General features: G+C 42.2%; 1 protein-coding gene across 3 annotated transcripts; it reads left to right on the top strand.

Moving 5' to 3' along the window:
- Positions 1 to 1505: 1505 nt before the first annotated feature.
- On the top strand, positions 1506 to 22929 carry PLA2G12B (phospholipase A2 group XIIB). 3 transcript variants are annotated; one of them, XM_012502897.2, is made up of 4 exons: positions 1506 to 1837; positions 13887 to 13975; positions 15286 to 15451; positions 21939 to 22929. In XM_012502897.2, exons 1-4 carry the CDS (start codon positions 1627 to 1629, stop codon positions 22055 to 22057), a joined length of 585 nt encoding a protein of 194 aa, XP_012358351.1. In that variant the 5' UTR covers positions 1506 to 1626; the 3' UTR covers positions 22058 to 22929. The 3 variants fall into 3 exon arrangements, with proteins under 3 accessions (XP_012358351.1, XP_003271283.1, XP_030653610.1); XM_003271235.2 differs by having other exon boundaries at positions 21936 to 22929; XM_030797750.1 differs by lacking the exon at positions 13887 to 13975 and having other exon boundaries at positions 21936 to 22929.
- Positions 22930 to 23437: the final 508 nt, after the last annotated feature.

Genomic DNA, 23437 nt, shown 5'->3' with positions numbered 1-23437 from the left:
TTTTCTCACTGCCAAATGGGAATATTTAACCTGCTTCATGAAACTGGCATGAACATTTGTGCATATGTGCGTGTGTATGTGTGTGCCTCTGTGTATGTGCATATGTATGAAAGTGGTTTGAAAAAGTATAGATGCTTTAAAATACTGGGTGGCATTGTCGTGACTATGAATAATTTTTAACCACTGCCCTTCCTGGAGTCTGAGTCTTTAGCCAAACACATTGACTGAAAATGAGGAAATTAATTCATTTAATTCATTATTTTCCATGGGGCTTTCCAGACAAACATTTGAGAAAGGAGCTAAGTGATTCATGTGGTCCATAAAGGTATCATTTTTATAGACTGGTGATTATTTTATTATTATTATTTTTTGAGACAGAGTTTCGCTCTTGTCACCCATGCTGGAGTGCAATGGCGTGCTCTTGGCTCACGGCAACCTCCACCTCCTGGGTTCAAGTGATTCTCCTGCCTTGGCCTTCCTAGTAGCTGGGATTATAGGCGGCTGCTACCTTGCCTGGCTAATTTTTGTATTTTCAGTAGAGTCAGGGTTTTGCCATGTTGGCCAGGCTGGTCTCAAACTCCTGACCTCAGGTGATCCAAACGCCTTGGCCTCCCAAATGCTGGGATTACAGGCATGCGCCACCATGCTGGGATTACAGGCATGCCCGGCCCTAGACTAGTGATTTTATAGATGGCATTTCTTCACACAACTAAAAGCAGAGTCTAAACTGAAAATGATGCCAAAACACTAGACTTCAGTCAACAATCTTAAAAGCCTACACTCCCAAATAGACTATTTGATAAACCCTCTGACTTTTAAGTAATTCAAAGGAAAAACACCACCAGGAGAGCCGAGTGCCCCCAGAATCGTCCTTGGACCATCTGTAGATCTTGTCTTATGATCCACTTACGCTGAGTGTAAACAAAGATACTGCTGTAAATAGAAGCAAAAATGTCCCTGCACTCAGATGGCTACATCTGGGAGCTCTGCCAAATTAGAGGATTTATGAGTCAGAGCCAGGTGGGTTCCAAAGCAGAAGCTAGGGTCTCAAATCTGAACTTCTACTTAACACACACTTGGTGCCTACTCTGACAATATCGTGACCCTTGGTAAAGTGACTATTAATTCCTACCGCTGGGGCTTTCCTGAGCCCTCTACACATCCTCCTGACTCTCCTTGGAGACTGTGTAGGTAGCTGGCTGAGGGGTGCGGCTAGGACCTTCGGTCAAGCTCTTCTATCAAGAGGCTGGCCCTGAAGAGCCACACTTGTAACTGATCAATAGGTTAACAAGCTGATCGGGGTAGAACTCCGAATCCTTCACCGTTCCTGCGTCTCAGAAGCTGGCCAACATCTCCCTCCCTCCAGGGTAGTAGAATCCACTTTGAAGTGTTCTCTCTCCCTGGCCCTCCCCACTCCCTAACCTTTGCCCTCTTTCTAATTGCCCTGATCTCATCCCAACCTCCATAGCTATGTTTAAAGTCCACCTCTGGGGAACAGACAGATTGAATGTTCCAGATAATCCCTTTCCCAGTCCTGCCTGACATCTGGGTAGGGGGTTTGTCCCTGGACTTCTGGGACACTGGCTGGGGTTGGAGGAGAGAAGCCAGTACCTACCTGGCTGCAGGATGAAGCTGGCCAGTGGCTTCTTGGTTTTGTGGCTCAGCCTTGGGGGTGGCCTGGCTCAGAGCGACACGAGCCCTGATGCAGAGGAGTCCTATTCAGACTGGGGCCTTCGGCACCTCCGGGGAAGCTTTGAATCTGTCAACAGCTACTTCGATTCTTTTCTGGAGCTGCTGGGAGGGAAGAATGGAGTCTGTCAGTACAGGTGCCGATATGGTGAGTGTGCGGTTTCTCTTTCAGTAAAAACTGTTGCTGGTGGACCCATGAACAGCCCCAGAGAGGTCACTATCTGTCTTGCACTTTTTCCTGTTATCCACTTAGAGCTGCCAGATTTAGCAGATAAAAATGTAGGACACCCAGTGAAATGTGAAATCCAAATAAACAATAAATAAGTCATTAGTGTAAGTATGTCCAGTGAAATATCTGGGACATATTTATCCTGACAAATTCTTCGTTGTTTATCTCAAACTCACATTTCACTGAACTTCCTGTATTGTATCTGGGAAACCTTCCCTGGGCCATTTTAATGAGTTTGTTGTGAGGCAGTTCTTAGGAAAAAGGGTACCTGGGGTGGGAAGAAGGAGGGTGGGTATGAGAGGTCTCTGTGAGGAGTTCCCAGGGATGAAAACTGAAGCCGAACATTCAGAGAAAAATCGGCCACGGGGCGAAACCACCTCCTCAGCTGCTCTGTGCTCAGCTTGGAAACAAATTCTCCCTTCCCCCTGCTGCAGTTCACACCGTCCTCCCAGCTCTCAGTTCCTGACTGGCATCAATTTGCTGGACTTTCTCAAGGGAGCTGTCCCTGCCTGCAGCCTCGGCAGTGACAGGCCTGCTGTGGAGAGGAAGGGTTCGTGGCTCACCAGGGATCCCAGGGGCTGTCCCTCGGGCTTGGCGCCACATGTAGAATTGTGAGCTGGCAGGAGCACTTCCCCTACCTTGCCTGAATATGACTGGGGGTACACAGGAGATAAGGTGCACACCTGGCTGCCGGCACGGAGCCCCTGGTCCCACTGCTTCCTTCACTGGGCCCTGGAAATTAATGTAATGGGAGCAAAATGTGGAGCCCCAGGCCTTGAAGCTGGGTGGCATAGTGTAATTGCCAATGCGCATGAAAACGTTTTCCAAAGCATGCACAGTCTCAGGTCTCAGGTAGCATTAGTTTTATGGTTTATCAACTATCTCATCATGGGATTAGAAATGAAAATGGTGAGTCAGTTTAGCCTAACAGGAAAACACATTTGAGAAATATTTTCTCCAAATACTCAGCAGAGAAAAGTCAGCTTTGAAGAGATGCACAAAAAAACTACATACTTCCCAGACTCACCCATAAGTCTCTCTATTCCTTTTTGAGTGGGGAAAATCGCTTCCTTATACACTAAGAGTGACTAGGAGGTAATGGTTAATCATTGCATCAGGACCCAAAGTTTTGCAGCATAGATGTTTTAACAATCTATGGTTAAAATCTATGTTTTAACCATCTATGCTGCAGCTTCTTTGTGAAAGTTTCACAGAGAAAAATGCCTGGTCTGTTAGGACCCACCTGGCCCTAAAACCATGTATTTGTCCAAGGCAGTTGGACCAACGCAGAGGCCTTGCCACTGGATTATGCTCACCCCGTTTGCATGGATGGGGTAGGGAAGGGGTTGACTCACTTCAGACATTGGAATCAACACAGGACTAGTATCTGTGGTTCAGCAAATAGGCAACAGCAGGAATTTTTATTAGGAAATCAAGAACCAAATGCCTTCTTCCTTCTCTAGGAAAACAGCATTAAAAGACTTAAGCAAATTTTAGTTGCAGAGCCTCTGGCTGGGCAGGGTGGAAGCCAGCAGCAACTGGTGGGGGATGGGAAGAGTAAATAGAAGAGGAAGGCAAATAACTCTTCTCACTTTGTGTAAAACAACCTGTTCAACGAGGGGCCTGAAAAACACTTAGAAAAATGGGCGGTTACGCCTCCTTACCTTGGAACCCAGTAGAGCCAAAAACCTGGCGGCTGTGCCCGAAAGAGTACAAAATACCTTCTCAAACTGACTGTGTGTGAATCGAGCAATCTTTTGAACAGACAACACCTAACGACGAGTCTGCTCTTTTGTAGTTTGCTTTGTGACACATCTCTCATGCACTGTGCTCGTCTTTTAAGTAGTGGTTCTCAAACTCACCTGTGAATTGAAGCCCCTGGAGGCCTGATTCAAACAGATCGCTGGGGCCCACCCCAGGTGTTTCTTATTAGTGGGAGATTCTGGGCTTAGGAGATCCTCCTGCCTCAGCCTCCGAGTTAGCTTGGGCTACAGGTGTGCGCCACTATGCCCAGATAATTTTGTAACTTTTTGTAGAGAAGGGAATCTCACCATCTTGCCCAGGCTGGTCTCCAACTCCAGGGCTCAAGCAATCCTCCCAACTTGGCCTCCCAAATTGCTGGGATTATAGGCGTGAGCCACGGCACCAGCCAGATTTTACCTTTGATAGGTACTAACTACTCAAACAGTGGCTTTCTAACTTGGGTACACTTCAGATCACCTGAGGGACTTTAACAACACCTGGCACCAAATCAATTAAATCAAAATTTCTGTGGGTTGGCCCCAGACATCAGTATTTTAACATTTTTCCCAGGTGATTGCAAAGCACAGCCAAGGTAAAGGAGTGCCATTCTATGACGTCATTCTTAGAGAACTTCAGCCCACAGGTTAAATTATGCAGGCAGATAAAACTGTGTATGTATCCCGGTAGCCCATGATAGCGTTGTCAACATTGTTTTCCGTGCTTCTCATATCTAAAGTAATTTGTTCTCGTGCCAACACACAAAATCTGTATTTGTCAAACAAGTGGGCTATAAATATGACAAGATCCAGCGTGTGTCAATGGCATACTTAGCACAACTGTTATTATGGAGTCTGTACCAGCTGGGCGTGGTGGCTCACGCCTGTAATCCCAGCACTTTGGGAGCCCGAGGCAGGCAGATCACGAGGTCAGGAGATCGAGACCATCCTGGCTAACATGGTGAAACCCTGTCTCTATTAAAAATACAAAAAAAACTAGCCGGGTGTGGTGGCGGGTGCCAGTAGTTCCAGCTACTGGGGAGGCTGAGGCAGGAGAATGGTGTGAACCTGGGAGGCGGAGCTTGCAGTGAGCCGAGATCTCACCATTGCACTCCAGCCTGGGCAACAGAGCGAGACTCCGCCTCAAAAAAAAAAAAAAAAAAAGGAGTCTGTACCAATGCAAACAAGATTTCCTTGAGAATCGCTTCCAAAATATAGATACCCTTTTCCATATCCAGAGATTCTGATGCAGTAGGTCTGTGGTGGGACCTTGGAACCACACTTTTAATGGGTAGTCTTTGAACCAGACTTTGAGAAATAAGCATAGTAATGGAAAAATCATGGGTTTGAATTTAGGAGAAAATACCCCATTGCTGGTGACCTTGGGCGAGTTATCTGACTCTCTCAACCTTAGTTTCCTCAAATATGTAAAAATAATGTTACTAATACCCACCTTGCAAAGGTGTTGTAAGAATTAAAGATAATATACATAAAGAATCAGTGGTATATATAGAGCATGGCAGGTACCAAACAAATTTTATAAACGTTATGAGAAAGACAGTCTAGTGAACAGGTTAATTGCATTCAGATTCTTCCAGCTCTCTTTCGACATAAAAATGAAAAATCCCAGAAATCCCAGTGGCTGGACAACAGCCTCTCAGCTTCTGAAAGAAGTTCCTCAAGAGAACAACAACTGAAGAGTTATCTGCCTCACGAAGGTCTCTGGAGTTGGGTCAATGGAGCAGAGTTTCTATAATGATATTGTTCACACTTTCACACTTTAATAAAAGATCCTGAAAATGAATTTCTTCCTGGATTTAGTTCCAAGAGTATCTTAAAGGTTTCTTTAAATATCTGTCTATTGTAATCCCAGCACTTTGGGAGGCTGAGGCGGGTGGATCATTTGAGGTCAGGAGTTTGAGACCAGCCTGGCCAGCATGGTGAAACCCCATCTGTACTAAAAATACAAAAATTAGCCGGGCGTGGTGGCGCGCCCCGTAATCCCAGATACTTGGGAGGCTGAGGCAGGAGAATCACTTGAACCCTGGAGGAAGAGGTTGCAGTGAGCCGAGATCACGCCATTGCACTCCAGCCTGGGCAACAGAGCGAGATTAAGTTTCAAAAATAAACAAATAAATAAATAAAAATAAATATCAGTCTATTTTTTAAAGAGAATTTTTATCTGAAGTTTTACAGCAAAATTTTATAAACCTGTGAGTTTGTATCTTTTTCCAGGGAAATAACTCAAAGACTTCATCAGATTTTCCAGGGGATCCAGAGCCCAAAAAAAGAAAACAGCCACTGGCTTAGAGGCAAACAGATTATTCTAGTTTTTGGGCGACTGACCTCCTAGTCTGCTGGGGACTCAGGGAGGAGGGGAGATGCTCCTGGGATGTGGGACTTTCAGTACTACCACCGGGACGGTACCAGGCAAGCCAGGACAAGTTGGTCACCCCACCTTACGTAGTAACTTAATCTGTTTTAGCGACTGAAATACAGAGTTCTTCTCTTCAGGAGAATTGCCTCTGTCCTGCTGTGTTCCATTGATGTATTAGTCATGGTGCATCTGAGTGTTTCTGGGAGGAAGGAGGACATACCTTTCTCTTTTTTTCTGGAATTTTGTTTTTCTTGAGACGGAGTCTCCCTCTGTCACCCAGGCTGGAGTGCAGTGGTACCATCTCGGCTCACTGCAACCTCCGCCTTCCAGGTTCAAATGATTCTCCTACCTCAGCCTCCTGGCGTAGCTGGGATTACAGGCATGCGCCACCATGCCTAGCTACTTTGTATTTTTAGTAGAGACGGGGTTTCACCATGTTGGCCAGGCTGGTCTCAAACTCATGACCTCAGGTGATTTCCCTGCTGGGCCTCCTAAAGTGCTGGGATTACAGGTGTGAGCCACCATGCCCGGCCTGGAAATTATTTTATTTTCTCATGTTTGAGACAGCTAGTTGGGGTTGTTGATGAAGCCATGCCTATAATAGTTTAGTAAATACTCATATTATTCATTTGGTATCATTATCTGTTCTTTATAACAATACAATATTAATAGAAATATCATATTATTGAGTGGAAAATTGTAAAACAAATGACAAAGACATAATATGTATACTACAAAAAGGTTCTTACAAACTATGAAGAAATAGGTAGGCGAAAGATCTAAAAGAAAAATGAGCAAAGAATGGAAATAGGCAATTGACAGAAAAGAAAAACTAAATGGTTTGCATACAAATAATATGGTTGAATTCAGTATTGATCAGGGGCTTACAAATTAAAATAACAATGAGATACCGCTTTTAGCCAACAGAGTGGCAAAATTTAAAAGAAGAGTGATAAGAACTATTGCTGCCTGAGATAGGAAAAAAGCACTCCCGTGAATTTCTTTTGGAAATATAAATGTTAATCCTTTTTTTAATGTTGATTTTTAAGTTCTGGGGTACATGTGCGGGATGTGCAGTTTGGTTACACAGGTAAATGTGTGCCACAGTGGTTCTCTGCAGATGTACCTTTTAATAAAGCGTACTCACTCTCTGCTAGCACCTTGGGGGAACCAGCTGGGTGGAGAGGATGGACACACCCTCCCGGGAAGGCAAAACTCTTGCCCTGGGACACAAAACCCTGAAAGTTTTTACTGCTGTTTCCAGTGACAGAGAGGTAAAAGGGTGGGCCCAGGAGGCAGTGTCTACCACTGGCAGGTAGAGCTCTTGGGATTCTTGGCTAACACTTCTCGATCTCCCTCCAGTTGGTCTTTTAAGACTTTTATGGTATTTCGCTTTATTCAGAAGCTTTTAAGTTTTATAAGATCAAATCTGTCAGTCTCTTTCTTTATGGCTTCTGAATTTATGTCTTGATTAGAAAACCATCCTCACATCAAGATTAGAACAGTATTCTGCTGTTTTTTCTGTGAAAGCAGCCATAGCTAAATCATAATAGTGTGGCTGTGTTCCAATAAAACTTTTTTTATGAACGCTAAAATTTGAATTTGAACAGGATCAAGTTGTCGGCCTCTCACTCCTACAAACAGCTCCAGCCAGAAAATAAAACATGTGTGGATATGATACATTATTAATGCCTAGACTTAAAACATCAACCATAAGCTACTCAAACGATAATTTGAGGATATGGTACCCTTGAACGATTTCTGTTTCTGCCTAGAGTGAAACCATTACCTTTTGTCTTAGAACTTATACTTTCAGCTTCGTTTCTAAATAGAATTTCTGCAGTTAACATAAAACATTAAATAAAATAAAAATAACCATCATCAGCTGCAGGCTGGATAGGAATTCCATTCCGGTATCTTTCAAACTAGAATAGCAGAGTTTTATCTTCTTTTTTTTTTTTTTTTTTTTTTTTTTGAGACGGAGTCTTGCTCTGTCGCCCAGGCTGGAGTGCAGTGGCACAATCTCGGCTCACTGCAAGCTCTGCCTCCCGGGTTCACGCCATTCTCCTGCCTCAGCCTCTCCGAGTAGCTGGGACTACAGGCACCCGCCACCACGCCCGGCTAATTTTTTGTATTTTTAGTAGAGACGGGGTTTCACCGTAGTCTCGATCTCCTGACCTCGTGATCCGCCCGCCTCGGCCTCCCAAAGTGCTGGGATTACAAGCGTGAGCCACCGCACCCGGCCCAGAGTTTTATCTTCTGTGAGTTATCGTGGGCAAGAAGGCAGATGGCAACCCAAGAAACCGAGCCAAGTCTGTGGCAAATCCCCTTTTCAGCAAAGTTATTAAAAAGATGTTTCACTCTCTGGCTGGGCAACGTGGCTCACGCCTGTAACCCCAGCACTTTGGGAGGCCAAGGAGGGCAGATCACTTGAGGTCAGTCATTTGAGACCAGCCTGGACAACATGGTGAAACCCTGTCTCTACTAAAAACACAAAAAATTAGCCGGGCGTGGTGGCAGGCGCCTGTAATCCCAGCTACTCAGGAGGCTGAGGCAGGAGAATGGCTTGAACACAGGAGGCGGAGGTTGTAGTGAGCTGAGACGCTATCTTGAGTGTGGGGCTACCGTGATGAGACTAGTGTTCTCGTAAGAAGAGAAAGAGAAAGAAGAGAAGACAAGGCCATCTGCAAGCCAGGAAGAAGGCCCTCACCAGACACAGAATGCACTGGCACCCTGATCTTGGAATTCCCAGCCTTCAGCACCATGAGGAATAAATTTCTGCCGTGTAAGCCATCCAGTCTATGGTATTTTTGTTATAGCATCCAAACTGCCTGAGACAGGGAATGACTGCTGAATGGGCACAAGGTCTACCTTGGGGGTGATGAAAATGTTTTTGAACTAGATAAAGGTGATGGTTGTACAACATTGTGAATGTACTTAATTGCATACCTTAAGGTGGTTAATTTTATGTTATCTGAATTTCACCTCAATAAGAAAAAGAAGGCTGGGTGCTGTGGCTCATGCCTATAATCCCAGCCCTTTGGGAGGCCAAGATGGGTGGATAACTTCAGTCTGGGAATTCAAGACTAGCTTGGGCAACATAGCCAAACCCCATCTCCACAAAAAATACAAAAATTAGTCAGGTGCAGTAACAGCACTTGTAGTCCCAGCTACTAGGGAGGCTGAGGTGGGAGGCTTGCCTGGGCCTGGGAGATTGAGGCTGCAGTGTGCCAAGATCACACCACTGCACTCCTGCCTGGGTGACAGAGTGAGAGACCCTGTCTCAAAAAATAAAATAAAAAAAGAAAAGAAGCAGGGCACAGTGGCTCATGCCTGTAATTCTAGCAGCTCATTAAGCTGAGGTTGGAGAGCTGCTTGAGCCTAGGAGTTTAAGACCAGCCTGGGCAACATAGCAAGACCCCATCTCTATAAAAAAAAACTTACAAGTTAGCCATGCATGATGGCATGCACCTGCAGTCATAGCCAGTTGGACAGCTGAGGCAGGAGGATCACTTGAACCCGGGAGTTTGAAGCTGCAGTGAGCTATGATTATGCCACTGCACTGCACTCCAACCTGGGTGACAGAGTGAGACCCCATCTCTTAAAAAAAAAAAGATGAAAATGAATGAATAGTTACACCATCAAAAAAGTAAAAAGACAACCCACAGAATGGCACAAAATATTTGCAGATTTGACAAGGCACTTGCTTCCAAAATATATAAAGAACACCTACAACTCAACAGTAAAAAGATAAATAACTCAATTATAGAGTGGGTAGAGGATTTAAATAGACATTTTCCAAAAGAATTTAAATGAATGGCAAATAAGCACATAAAAAGATGCTCAACATAATCGTTAGAGAAATGCAAATCAAAACTACTGTGAAACACCACCTCACTTCCACCAGGATGGCTATAATAAAAAAGACAGACAATAGCAAGTGTTAGTGAGGATGTGGAGAAATGGGAACCCTCACGCATTGCTGCTGGGAATGTGGTGCAGCCATTTTGGAAAACAGTGTGGCAATTCCTTAAAATGTTCAAGAGTGTTACCATGTGACCCAGCAATCCTATTCTTATGGAGAAATGAAACACATGTCCACACAAAAACCTGTCTACAAATATTTGTAGCAGTATTACTAAAAGGTGAAAACAACCCAAATGTCTATGAACCGATGAATGGGCAAAAAAATGTGGTATGTCTATACAATGGAAAGTTTTTCTGTTAATAAAAAGAACTTAAGTACTGATACATACTACAACATGTATGAAACCAGAAAACATTATGCTAAGAGAAAGAAGCCAGACACAAAAGGCCACATGTTGTATGATTTAATTCATGTGAAGGAGTTGCCTAGGGCTTCGGGTAGGGAGATGGGAGAGGTGGCTAATGGGTACAAGATTTCTTTTTGAGATTATAATGTTCTAAAATTAGATTATGGTGTTGACTGGACAACTCTGTGGATAAGCCAAAACCATTGAATTGTACACATTAAATGAGTGAATGTATATGATATATGAATTATAGCTCAATAAAGCTGTCATAGAAAAAATATAACAGAGATTAAAATCATAATGGCAGGCCAGGCAAGGTGGCTCACGCCTGTAATCCCAGCACTTTGGGAAGCCAAGATGGGTGGATCACTTGAGGCCAGGAGTTCGAGACCAGCCTGGCCAATATGGTGAAACCCCATCTCTACTAAAAATACAAAGATTAGCTGGGTGTGGTGGTGCGCGCCTGTAACCCCAGCTACTCAGGAGGCTGAGGCAGGAGAATCACTTGAACTTGGGAGGCGGAGATTGTGGTGAGCCAAGATTGCACCACTGCACTCCAGCCTGGGCGACAGAGTGAGATTCCGTCTGAAAAAAAAATTCATAATGGCAACTGCAACAGTTATATATTATTGAGCAACAAGGTACCTCGAAACTTAGCAGCTTACAATAGCAAAGATTATATCACACAGTTGCTGAGGTTCAGGGATCCTGGAGTAGCTTTGCTGGGCAATTCTGGCTCAGTTTCTCCTAAGGTTGAGGTCATGCTGCCCAGCTGATGCTGCCAATCTCTGGAGATGCAGCTGGGGCTGGAGGATGTGTTGTTAAATTCACGTGGCTATTGGCAGGAGGTTTTCGTTCTTTGCCACATGGGTCTTTCCATGGGACTGTTCATGACATAACTTCCCCTAGAGTGAACGGTGAGAGAGAGGGAGAGTAAGAGAGCCCAAGACAGAAATCATGCTCTTTTATAGCTTAATCTTAGGAGGAACACACCTCCACTTCTGCAGTATTCTCTGGGTCACACAGACCACTCCTGGGACTATATACAAGGGGGTGAATACCAGGAGGTGGGGATCATTGGAAGTCATCTTGGACCACAATCTTATAACCACATGTATCACAGCAACAAATACCCAAACTGTGGCAGAAACTGCTTAGTGTCCCCTAATATCCATTCTTCCCCTTTTCTACAGTATAAAGCCCCTCCTTCCACGTTTTAGCTGGGCTCATGGCTGCCCACTTCATTTCCTAGCCCACCTTGGCAACCAGATTTTGCCATTTGATTAAGGTCTGGCCAGAGGGAAGTATGAGGAAGTGACATGTATAACATTCTGGAGTGTTTACTGAAGAGAGGGGCTGGACCCTTCCAACTCCTGCCATTCTGCTACAGGTAATATGGATGTGTTGGCTCAAGTGCCATATTAGACCATGAGAGCCAGGGCTACACTCTAGGGCTGGCAGAGCAGAAAGCTAGAAGCAGCCTGGGTTCCAGGAAAGTGCAGATTTACTATACCAGAGGCATGAGTCTTACTTAGCTCTGGATTTTTATGAGATATTCTATCTTGTTTAAGGATCTGAATAATATAGGTATATAGAAAGTATAATACACATATGGAGAAAATTGCAGTGCTCTGTTGAATGACACACAGAAAGACCTAAGTAAATACAGAACTATACCGTGTCCATATTTGGGAAGACTGAGTATCCTAAGAAAGGCAATTGTCTCCAAATCTATACATTCGATGGATTTTTAAATCAAACTCTTGGCCATCTTTCTTGTAGAATTTACTAAGTTGATTCTACAAATTAAAAAAAGTTGCAAAATTCTTTGTGACAGTAAAGGTCCAAGAATAATCAAGACAATTTTGCAGAATGATACGAAGTGAGGGCTTTAAAACATAAACTTAGTATCTAAACATTAAAACAGAATGATGAGTGCAAAGAGGCTTCAACTGCACCTGAACCTGTACTTGAACTGTCACATTTAATTAAAAAAAAAAACATTTGTAGCAAGTTTGGCAAATGTTAACATTTATTACGTTTGTGCATTTGGTACATGGCTGTTTGTTTCTCTGATTTTCAACAGTTTTGAAATATTTCATAATATAAAATAATTAAAAATAAATACCTGGTAGGAGAAGAAGGAAGGAAAGAAGGAAGGAGAAAGAAAGAAGAAAAGCAGAAGAAGAAAAGGAGGAAGGAAGGAAGGAAAGAAGGAGGGAAGGAAGAAAGGAAGAAAGGAAGGAAGGAAGGAAGAAAAAGGAAAGAAAGAAGAAAGAAAGAAGAAAGAAAGAGAAAGAAAGAAGAAAGAAAGAAAGAAAGAAAGAAAGAAAGAAAGAAAGAAAGAAAGAAAGAGAAAGAAAGAAAGTCATATGCCCTATTCTAAGGATTAATTATTCTTAGCACATTTCCCCAGTCTTAACACTAGGTCTTGTATCTCCTAAAAAGAGGCAGAGATGTGGTGAAGGAGCATAGGCTTTGGAGACAAACAGGAAATCTGACTTTATATCCTATTTCCCTCACTTTCTCTATGATGGTAGGCAAATCATGTGACCTCTTAGCCCGAGTTTCTTATCTGGATAATGGGATAAAATACCCACTGCAGATGGCTGTCCTGAGGTCATCCCAGGTCAAGGTTATCTTTACCTGTGAGCACTGCCATTGATATAGCTGATAAAGCTTCTCTCTACACATTTGAAAGATCTTAAAAAACGGAAATTCAAAGCTGTTCAGATCATTTCTGCTTAGTTCTATGAAGGAAATGCCTACGATATCATATCAGGGTGATTTCTTTTCTCTTTGCTCAATAATACTCTGTCTACATTTATGGAATCTTGCTTGAATTTCCTGCAAGTTAAACCCTTTTGTGGTGCTGCTACAATTCCGATTGCTTAAGTGTATGATCAAGTTGTGTTCTTTTTGTTCTTTGAGTGGTGAGTGGTCTTGCAGTGAAGGAATGAGGAACCTTGAGTTTTAGTTGGGTTTTGCCATGGCCCTTATCTTCAATGTTATGCACTTAAAAAACATTAGAAATGTCAGTAAATAAGTGCTCATTGGGTGCGGTGGCTCACGCCTGTAATCCCAGCACTTTGGGAGGCCAAGGCGGGTGGATCACTTGAGGTCAGGAGTTCGAGACCAACCTGGCCAACATGGTGAAACCCTGTCTCTACTAAAAATACAAAAATTAGCTGGGCATGGTGGCACATGCCTGTAATCCCAGCTACTCGGGAGGTTGAGTCAGGAGAATCGCTTGAACCCAGGAGGCGGAGGTTGCAGTGAGCCAAGATCACACCACTGCACTTCCAGCCTGGGAAACAGAGAGAGACCCTGTCTCAAAAAAAAAAAAAAAAAAAGTGCTCATGAAATTTTTTGAGATTAGGAGAAAAAGTCAAAGTGGTTTGAAAGTCATTATTCTTCTGTGACATCATCATCATCATCACCTGATTTGGATGTGAGGAACAGTGACTTTTAAAGAAAAAGTGAAATATGCTTTTAGAAAATTTTCATTTGATGAATGTTCCCAAATGCTTGATTTCTAAATATTTCTTCTTGCTTCTTTCCTTTCTTCCTCCTGCAAGGAAAGGCACCAATGCCCAGACCTGGCTACAAGCCCCAAGAGCCCAACGGCTGCGGCTCCTATTTCCTGGGTCTCAAGGTACCAGAAAGTGTATGTACTGCCAGCATTACCTTCTTGGTTGGTTGGTTTTGACTGAGAGCAATCCTAGAGTTATCCTTGATGGAAGTGATTGTTTCTGGAAAAAAGTTGAACAATACAATGAAGCATTTTAAATTGGATATGAGGGAGAGAATTTTCAAAGAAGATATCTGATTTCCTTTTCTCGGGGACAGCTGTCCCTCAGATAAGCCCTTGGTAGTGGATCAGAACTTTGAAATCACCACTGAAAATGTCAGCTGAGACTTAGGGCATCATGACATAACTTAATTTGAGATACATCTGACAGGTTTGATTTATTGAAATTAGTGGACCATTCCAGTGATGTGCCGGAGCCAGCTGGTGCTTGCCAGTGAGAGCTGATTGTTACATATTGTCATGACTTTTACAAGCAGCTGACTTCACGTTAGTAGTGCCAAACTGGCTATGTTTGGAGTGCTGACATCATAGAAATCTGCACACACACACACACACACACACCCCACGCCCTGCTAATTTTTGTATTTTTAGTAGAAACGGGGTTTCACCATGTTGGCCAGGGTGGTCTCAAACTCCTGGCCTGAAGTGATCCACCCACCTTGGCCTCCCAAAGTGCTGGGATTACAGCCGTGAGCCACCATACCCAGACACATGTGGCATTTTATGAACTTAGTGACACAGTTTATGCCACTACATTTACAGTTGTTTATAGGACGCTTAGTAATCATGGGTGTGTGTGAAATGTTATGGTTTGACCAGAGTCCTCTTGTGATCAGGAGCTGTGTGTTCTATACCCACTCTACTTTCCAACACACACACACACACACACACACGCACACACACGCACACCCTTAAAATACTGCTGTCTGGGATGCTGGTGATCTCTTGATGAACTGAGGCTGAATTTTTTTTTTTATACTTCTTAGCAGTAGAATCCTTTGCTCACACAAAATCTCACATGGGACTGTTAAGTGTTAATTAAATTTAGAAGACCTGTGGCTCTGCTCTCTTGACTACCCTTCTGGTCTCTATTTTCATTACTGTAAGCTGCCTCTGAATTTTAAAATTACTAACATTTAAAAAAAAAAAAAGGTGAAAAATGGCCAGAATCACTTATTGAACTAAGAACTAAGTAACAATGAAAACTTGTAATCCTGTGACTGTTGGTATTCTACTGAGTCATTGGTGTTTCTGAATTGATCAGGATATGTGATAGAAAAGTGAGAACCAGCTAGTTAATAACAAGGTGGGCAAGGTTGCCTAAGGTCCTTAGTCTAAACGTGGCATTTCTTCCCCTTCTTTTCCCTTCCTTCACTTTTCCACAGATGGACTTGGGCATTCCAGCAATGACAAAGTGCTGCAACCAGCTGGATGTCTGTTATGACACTTGCGGTGCCAACAAATATCGCTGTGATGCAAAATTCCGATGGTGTCTCCACTCAATCTGCTCTGACCTTAAGCGGAGTCTGGGCTTTGTCTCCAAAGTGGAAGGTAGGTATCTCAATGGCATGTACAGGGAGTTTTGTTCCTGTTTTCACACCGAGATATAGCCAGAACCCCTTGACTCAAAGAGATCATCAGAGCTCACTGAATATTCTTTATGGAACACTGTGGCTGAGCAAGAAATGGTGAAGGAAAGATTCTGGGCACTCCTTCACTCAAGTTCTTGCTGTCCTGCCCGCGAGCTGCTGGCACCACTCCTGAAGGTAAACGGCTATACCAAAGCCTTCCCAGAAAAATAAAAATCTATCATTTAAGGCTGGAGAAGGAATTGCCCAACTGGCTTGGATTATCCATTCCACTGTTAAATAATTTTCCATATCAGGAATTATTCCTTATAGGACCACTTGGTTTGGCTTAAGCTTTTTTTTTTTTTAATTTTGTTTTCAGTCAGTGTAGGAGCTCAAAAAACCTTTTCTGCATAAAGGTCTCTATATACTTAAGGATAATTATTTTATTTAAATTTTTAAAAAACTTTTTTGAGACAGAATCTCACTCTGTTGCCCAGGCTGGAGTGCAGCGGTGTGATCTCAGCTCACTACAACCTCTGCTTTCCGAGTTCAAGCGATTCCTGTGCCTCAGCCTCCCACGTATCTGGGATTACAGGCACCCACCACCATGCCCAGCTGATTTTTGTATTTTTAGTAGAGATGGGGTCACGCCATGTTGCCCAGGCTGGTCTCGAACTCCTGAACTCAAGCGATCTGCCCGCCTCAGCCTCCCAAAGTGCTGGGATTATAGGTGTGAGCCACCACACCCAGCAAGGATAGTTATTTTAAACAACTGCTTTGCTACCTAGTTTCTAGCACTGACTATAATTTCTTTTTCCTAATTTACTTAGGAAAAGTTTTTACTCTCTCAGTTTCTGAAGCCAGGATATTATATCCAGGTATGAATTAGCATTTTCTATTTTTAGATGGTAAGAGTTGAAATGCAGGCTGATAAAGAGCTGGCTCCACACCACAGAGAGTGTCTGCAGTAGAGAGAATTTTGGATCTTTTCATAGATCAATGTCTAGAGTGCAGTCTGGAGGTGAAGGTGTGAGGGCTTGGAAATGTGAATAATTCAGCGTGCCCTATGAAAGGGAGTATCATTCTATTCTGTTTCTACAGAGGGTGAAAAAGTACCTGCTGCTAATCTAGGGTCAGGTCAAGTTACTTCCTGCAAGCAATGTCCTATTGATTCATTCTCCCAAATATCTCTTTCATATCCTACTTGCCTGGTTACTGCAAATTAACCCAGTCTCTGTGTCCCATCTAATTGATGGTCACCATTGGGACCAGGTATGCCACACGAATGTGATCATCTCAACCCCCTATGTAAATCATTCAATAGATTCCTCCTCCTTACGGATGAAATCCAAACTCCTCAGTATGCCGTACATGGCCCGTTTTGATTCAGCCCTAGCCTTTCTCTCCACCATTATCTTGGACATTTCTGGTCTGTCTCCTGACTCCTGCCTTAGTGGGCTCAGAACTGCCCCTTCGTAGATTCTACAAAAAGAGTGTTTCCAACGTGGTGAATCAAAACACAGTTTCCTTTCTGTGAGATGCATCCACACATCACAAAGCATTTTCAGATAGCTTGTTTCTAGTTTTTATCATGGGATATTAGATGTTTTTCTTATAGGTCTCAATGGGCTCAGAAATGTCCCTTTGTAGATTCTACAAAAAGAGTGTTTCCAACCTGGTGAATCAAAACACAGGTTCCATTCTGTGAGGTGAATCCACCCATCAAAAAGCATTTTCAAAGATCGCTTATTTCTCATTTTTATCACAGAATATTTGATTTTTCCTTATGGGCCTCAGTAGGCTCAGAAATGTCCCTTCGTAGAATCTACACAAAGTGTTTCCAACCTGGTGAATCAAACTGCTTGGGTTGATGGCCCATTCCCTTCTGCCCCTGTGTGAAATGCCCTAATCATTCATTTTTTGTTGTTGTTGAAACAGATTTATTAAGCTACAATTCACACATGATACAATTCACTCATTTAAATGCTTTTAAATATGTTCACAGAGTTATGCAGTCAATCCCACAGTCAATTTTAGAACATATCACCCTGAAAAGGAACCCCAGGGCCATTAACAGTCTCTGCCCAAACTCCCCCTGCCCAGCTCGAGGAAATCATGAATCTACTTTCTACCTCTAGAACTGCCTATTCTGGACATTTCATATAAATGGAATCATACAATATATGGTTTTCTGTAACTGACTTATTTCACTTGGCAAGGTTTATCCATGTTGTAGAATGTATCAGTATTTCATTCCTTTTTATTGTTGAATAATATTCCATTGTATGGCTGTAACATATTTTCTGTATCCCTTCATCAATTGATGGACATTTGGGTTGTTTCTACATTCTGGCTAGTATGAATAATACTGCTATGAACATTTATGCACAAATTTTTGTGGAAACATATGTTTTCATTTCTTTTGGGTATGTATCTAGGAGAGGAATTGTTGGGCTAAATGGTAACTCTGTGTTTAACATTTTGAAGAGCTGCCAAACTGTTTTCCAAAGTGGCTGTACCATTTTGCATTCCCACCAGCAAACTGTGAAGGCTCAGGTTTTTCCACATCTTCACCAATATTCGTCATTATCTGTCTTTTTAATTATAGACCCTACTCCACGTGAAGTTGTATCTCATGGTGGTTTTGATTTGCATTTCCCTGACAGTTACTGATGTTGGGCATCTCTTTATGTGCTTATGGGCCATTGCATGTATACTTGGATGTCTATTAGGATCCTTTGGCCCTTTTTAAATTGTAGTGTCTTTTTATTATTGAGTTGTAAGAGTTCTTTATATATTCAAGTCCTTTATCAGATACATGATTAGCAAACATTTTCTCCCCCTTTTTTTTTTGTTTTTTTTTCCCTCTACTTTCTTGATAGTATTATTGGTAGCACAGAAGTTTCAAATTCTAAGTCCAATTTATCTATTTTTTAATCTATTCTTTTGTCACTTGTACTTTTGGTGTCATATGTATTAATCCTTTGCCTAACCCAAGGTCACAAAGATTTACTCACGTTTTCTTCTAAGAGTTTAATTGTTACTGCTCTTACATTTAGGTTTGTGATTCATTTTGAATTAATATTGGTGTAAGAAAAAGGTCCAATTTCATTCTTTTCTATGTGGATATTCAGTTGTTCTGGCACCGTTTGTTGAAAAGACTATTCTTTCCTATGTTAAATTATTTTTGCACCCTTGTCAAAAATCAATTGACCATAAAGGTTAGCATAAAGGTTAGGATCTATTTCTAGATGCTCAATTCTATTCCACTGATCTATGTCAGGACCATGCTGTCTGTTACTGTTGTTATGCAGTAAATTTTGAAATCAAGATGTGTTCTTAAACTGTGTACTTTTTTGTCAAGACTATTTTGGATATTCTGGATCCCTCACATTTCCATATGAATTTTAGGAACTGCTTGTCAATTTCTCCAAGGAATGGCAGCTAGAATTTTGAGAGGGTTATTGTTGAATCTATAGATCAATTTGAGAATATTGCCATCTTAACAAAATTATATCTATATCAATGTCCTTTCCATTTATTTAGGTCTTCTTTAATTTAGTTCAACAATGTGTTTATAGTTTTCACAGTACAAATCTTGGACTTCTGTTAAATTTATTCCTAAGTATTTTATTATTTTTAATGCTATTGAAATGTAATGGTATTTAAATTTTATTTTCAGATCATTTATTAATAATGTATAGAAATTCATTTGATTTTTGTGCATTGATCTTATATCCTGCAACCCAGCTGAAATAACTCCTTAGTTCTAATATATTTTTTTCATGGATTCCATAGTCTTTTTTATATATAAGATAATGCCATCTGCATATCATCTTCCTTTCCAATTTGGATTTTTAAAATTTTTTTCTCTTGCCTAATTGCCCTGGCTAGAGCTTCCAATACAACATTGAATAGAAGTGTTGTGAGTGGACATTTTTGTCTTGTTTCTGATCTTAGAGTAAAAACATTTTGTCTTTCACCATTGAGCATGATTGTTAGCTATGGCTGTCTCTAGATGGCCTTTATTAGGTTGTGGGAGTTCTCCTCTTTTCCCAGTTTGTTGAGTGTTTTCTTTTAATTTTTCTTTTTCTTTTTTTTTTTTTCTGAGATGGAGTTTCACTCTTACGCCCAGGCTGGAGTGAAGTGGTGTGATCTTGGCTCACTGCAACTTCTGCACCCTGGGTTCAAGCAATTCTCCTGCCTCGGCCTCCTGAGTAGCTGGGATTACAGGTGCCCGCCACCATGCCCAGCTAATTTTTGTATTTTTAGTAGAGATGGGGTTTCGCCATTTTGGCCAGGCTGGTCTGGAACTCCTGACCTCAGGTGCTCCACCTGCCTTGGTCTCCCAAAGTGCTAGGATTACAGGCATGAGCCACTGCACCTGGCTGAGTGTTTTTATCGTGAAAAAGTGTTGGATGTTTTCAAATGTTTTTTCTGCATCTATTGAGATGATCATGTGGTATTTGTTCTATATTCTATTGAGGTAGTGTATCATATTAATTGATTTTAGTATGGTTTAGCATTCTTAGGCTAAATCCCACTTAGTCATGATGTAAACCTTTTTATATGTTGCTGGATTCAGTTTATTAGTATTTTGTGGAAGATTTTGCATCCATATTCATAAGAGATACTAGTCTATAGTTTGTTATTTTTGTGATGTCTTTGGTTTTGGTATTAGAGTAATATTGACCTCATAAAATGAGTTGGGCAGTGATCCCTTCTCTCCTAACTTTTTAAAAAGCTTAGAAAGGATTGATATTAATTCTTTAAATGTTTGGTAAAATTCCCCAGTAAAGCCAAGTAGAACTGGGTTTCTTTGGGGAAGTTTTTAATTACTAAATCACGAGCTTGGATTAGTAATTGTATTTATATACACTAGTAATCTATTCATATTTTCTATTCTTGAGTCAGTTTCAGCAGTTCATGTCTCTCTACAAATTTGTCCATTCCATCCAAGTTATCAACTTTTTTTGGCATGTAGTTATTCATAGTATTCCCTTATAATCCTTTTTATTTTTATTTTTTTGAGATGGAGTCTCGCTCTATCACCCAGGCTGGAGTGCAATGGTGTGATCTCGGCTCACTGCAAGCTCTGCCTCTGGGTTCACGCCATTCTCCTGCCTCAGCCTCCTGAGTAGTTGGGACTACAGGGCCCGCCACCATGCCTGGCTAATTTTTTGTATTTTTAGTAGAGACGGGGTTTCACCGTGTTAGCCGGGATGGTCTTGTTAGCCAGGAGGTCTCCTGACCTCGTGATCTGCCTGCTTCGGCCTCCCAAAGTTCTGGGATTACAGGTGTGAGCCACCACGCCCAGCCCTAATCCTTTTTATTTCTGTAAGATTGTTAGTGACATTTCTCTCTCGTTCCTGAATTTGGTAATTTGAGTCCTCTCTTTTTTTCTTGGTTAGTCTAGCTAAAACTTTGTTAACATTTTTTATCTTTTCGATGAACCAACTTAAAAAAATTGATATATCATTCACATACTGTAAAATTTACCCTTTAAAAGTACACACTTCAGTGGTTTTTGTATATTCACAGAGTTGTACAACCATCACCACAATCTAATTCCAGAACATTTTCATTAGTCCCAAAAGAAACCCTGTAGCTATTAGCGGTCACTACTCACTACCTCCCCTACCCCACCCCAGCCCTAGACAACCACTATTTTACTCTCTGTATGGATTGCCTATTCTGGAAATTTCATATAAATGGAATCATACAATATGCGGCCTTTTGTGTCTGGCTTCTTTTGCTTAGCATAATGTTTTCAAGATTCATCCATGTTTTAGTATGCATCAGTACTTCATTTTCCTGACCATTCTTGAAGTCTAAACTTAGATATCTTACTTCCTCTAAGATACCTCTTCTAATAACCCTTCCTGCAAAGGGATAGAGACCCTTTCTGTGGGCTTCCATACCACCTGTCTGTTTACCTGTCCACCTCTTTATCCAAACTATAGAATCCTTAATTGAGGATGCCTTTTGTCTCTGTATCCTTGGCTCCTGAGACAGTGGCTAACCAACATATCCAAGCCATGCAAATGTTTCTCCATCAATGAATGGTTGTTCATCCAATACTTGAACAGTGAAGCTATAGGCGAGATTGGGTGTGTTCTGGGTGGTATGGCCATAGATGGGAAAGCTATGGGAAACATAGTTGTTCATGTGAGGGAGTCTTCTGCAAAAAAATATTCTCCATGGAGTGAGCATGGTGGTGTGGGAGGTTCTGGTTGCTCACCATTGTTTTGACCAAGGGCCCACATGTGAGGGCACCTCCAGGTGTCTTCTGCTTTACTGGATTGGACGGGAGCTTTTCTGAGAACATTCTCTGAAATGGATGCCCTTCCTTTGAATTTTGTATTTGGATTATTGTCTCTACTTTCCTCTGGGTATCATGTCATCCCTGGAAATACTCTTCAAAATTAGTGTTAACCTTTCTGTCCCTCTTCATCTTTTTCAAGCAGCCTGTGATTCCCTGGTTGACACTGTGTTCAACACCGTGTGGACTTTGGGCTGCCGCCCCTTTATGAATAGTCAGCGGGCAGCTTGCATCTGTGCAGAGGAGGAGAAGGAAGAGTTATGAGGAAGAAGTGATTCCTCCTTGGTTTTGAGTGACACCACAGCTGTCAGCCTTCAAGATGTCCATCTTCGAGTCAGCATGACTCATTCGTTCTTCCAACAGTTTGGACACCACAAAGCAGGAGAAAGGGAACATTTTTTTACAGCTGGAAAGTGAGTCCTATCCTTTGAGGAAATTTGAAAAAAGACATGGAGTGGTTTGAAGGCTACTCTTCATTTAAGACTGCTCTCCCCAACCAAGACACGTTTGCCTGGAAATTCAGTTCTTAGCTTAAAGACTAAAATGCAAGCAAACCCTGCAATTCCTGGACCTGATGATTATATTCATGAGTGAAATTGTTTCATGAGTGAAATTGTGGGGAGTTCAGCCATTTGGGAGGCGATGACTTTCCGCTGGCCCATGTTTCAGTTGCCAGTAAGCATCTCACATTTAATAAAGTGTACTTTTTAGAACATTTGGAAAGAGATGAATGAATTCCATTATCACCAATATGCTTCCATTTCACTTAGAAGAGACCAAAACCCAACCTGGTAAGTTCCACCGATGACCACAGTTATTCCCACTGATGCTAAACAGAGAAAAACAGGTGGGCAGGCTCAGAGGCTTACCTGATTAAGGCCAATGGAGGGGAAGGTCAGATGGAATTAGGTCTCTGAGGATTCATTTTTCCCTCCGGTGACCTACCCCTGTTGGTATTACCAGTTACTAAATGGTGTTAGAGTCATGCTAAGATCTGAGATGTACTTGGTAAGAGTTACTAATGGAGCTAGCTAGGAAAAGTCCCTGCAGCCTGTCGGGAGTGAGAGACAAGTGGCCATTCCCTAACTTGCGGGTCTCAACCCTAACCATGGATTAGAATCACCTGAGGATCCTTTAAAACAAACCAATAAATATGCACTGGTATTTTATAAATGTTTTCCAGGTGATTCTGCTGCACAGAAGGGCTGGGGGCCACTAATCTAGAGCAGGAATTGGCCCACTAAGTCCCATGGGCCAAGTCTAGCCCAAAGCCTGTTTTTTTTTGTCGTTGTTGTTTTTGTATGTTTGTGTTTTTGAGAGAGAGTCTCACTCTGTCGCCCAGGCTGGAGTTCAGTGGCCATATCTCAGCTCACTGCAACCTCTGCCTCCTGGGTTCAAGCGATTCTCCTGCCTCAGCCTCCCGAGTAGCTGGGATTACAGGTGCCCACCACCACGCCCAGCTAATTTTTGTATTTTTAGTAGAGACGGGGTTTCACCATGTTGGCCAGGCTGGTCTCAAACTCATGGCCTCAAATAATCTGACCACCTTGGCCTCCCAAAGTGCTGGGATTACAGGTGTGAGCCACCACACCTGGCTCAAAGCCTGGTTTTGAATCCTTTTTTGGAATAACCATGCTCACATTT

This window comes from Nomascus leucogenys, chromosome 18 (genome assembly GCF_006542625.1).
Source record: "Nomascus leucogenys isolate Asia chromosome 18, Asia_NLE_v1, whole genome shotgun sequence".
NCBI classification, from domain to species: domain Eukaryota; kingdom Metazoa; phylum Chordata; class Mammalia; order Primates; family Hylobatidae; genus Nomascus; species Nomascus leucogenys.
This window is presented reverse-complemented; position numbering and strand designations above follow the sequence as displayed.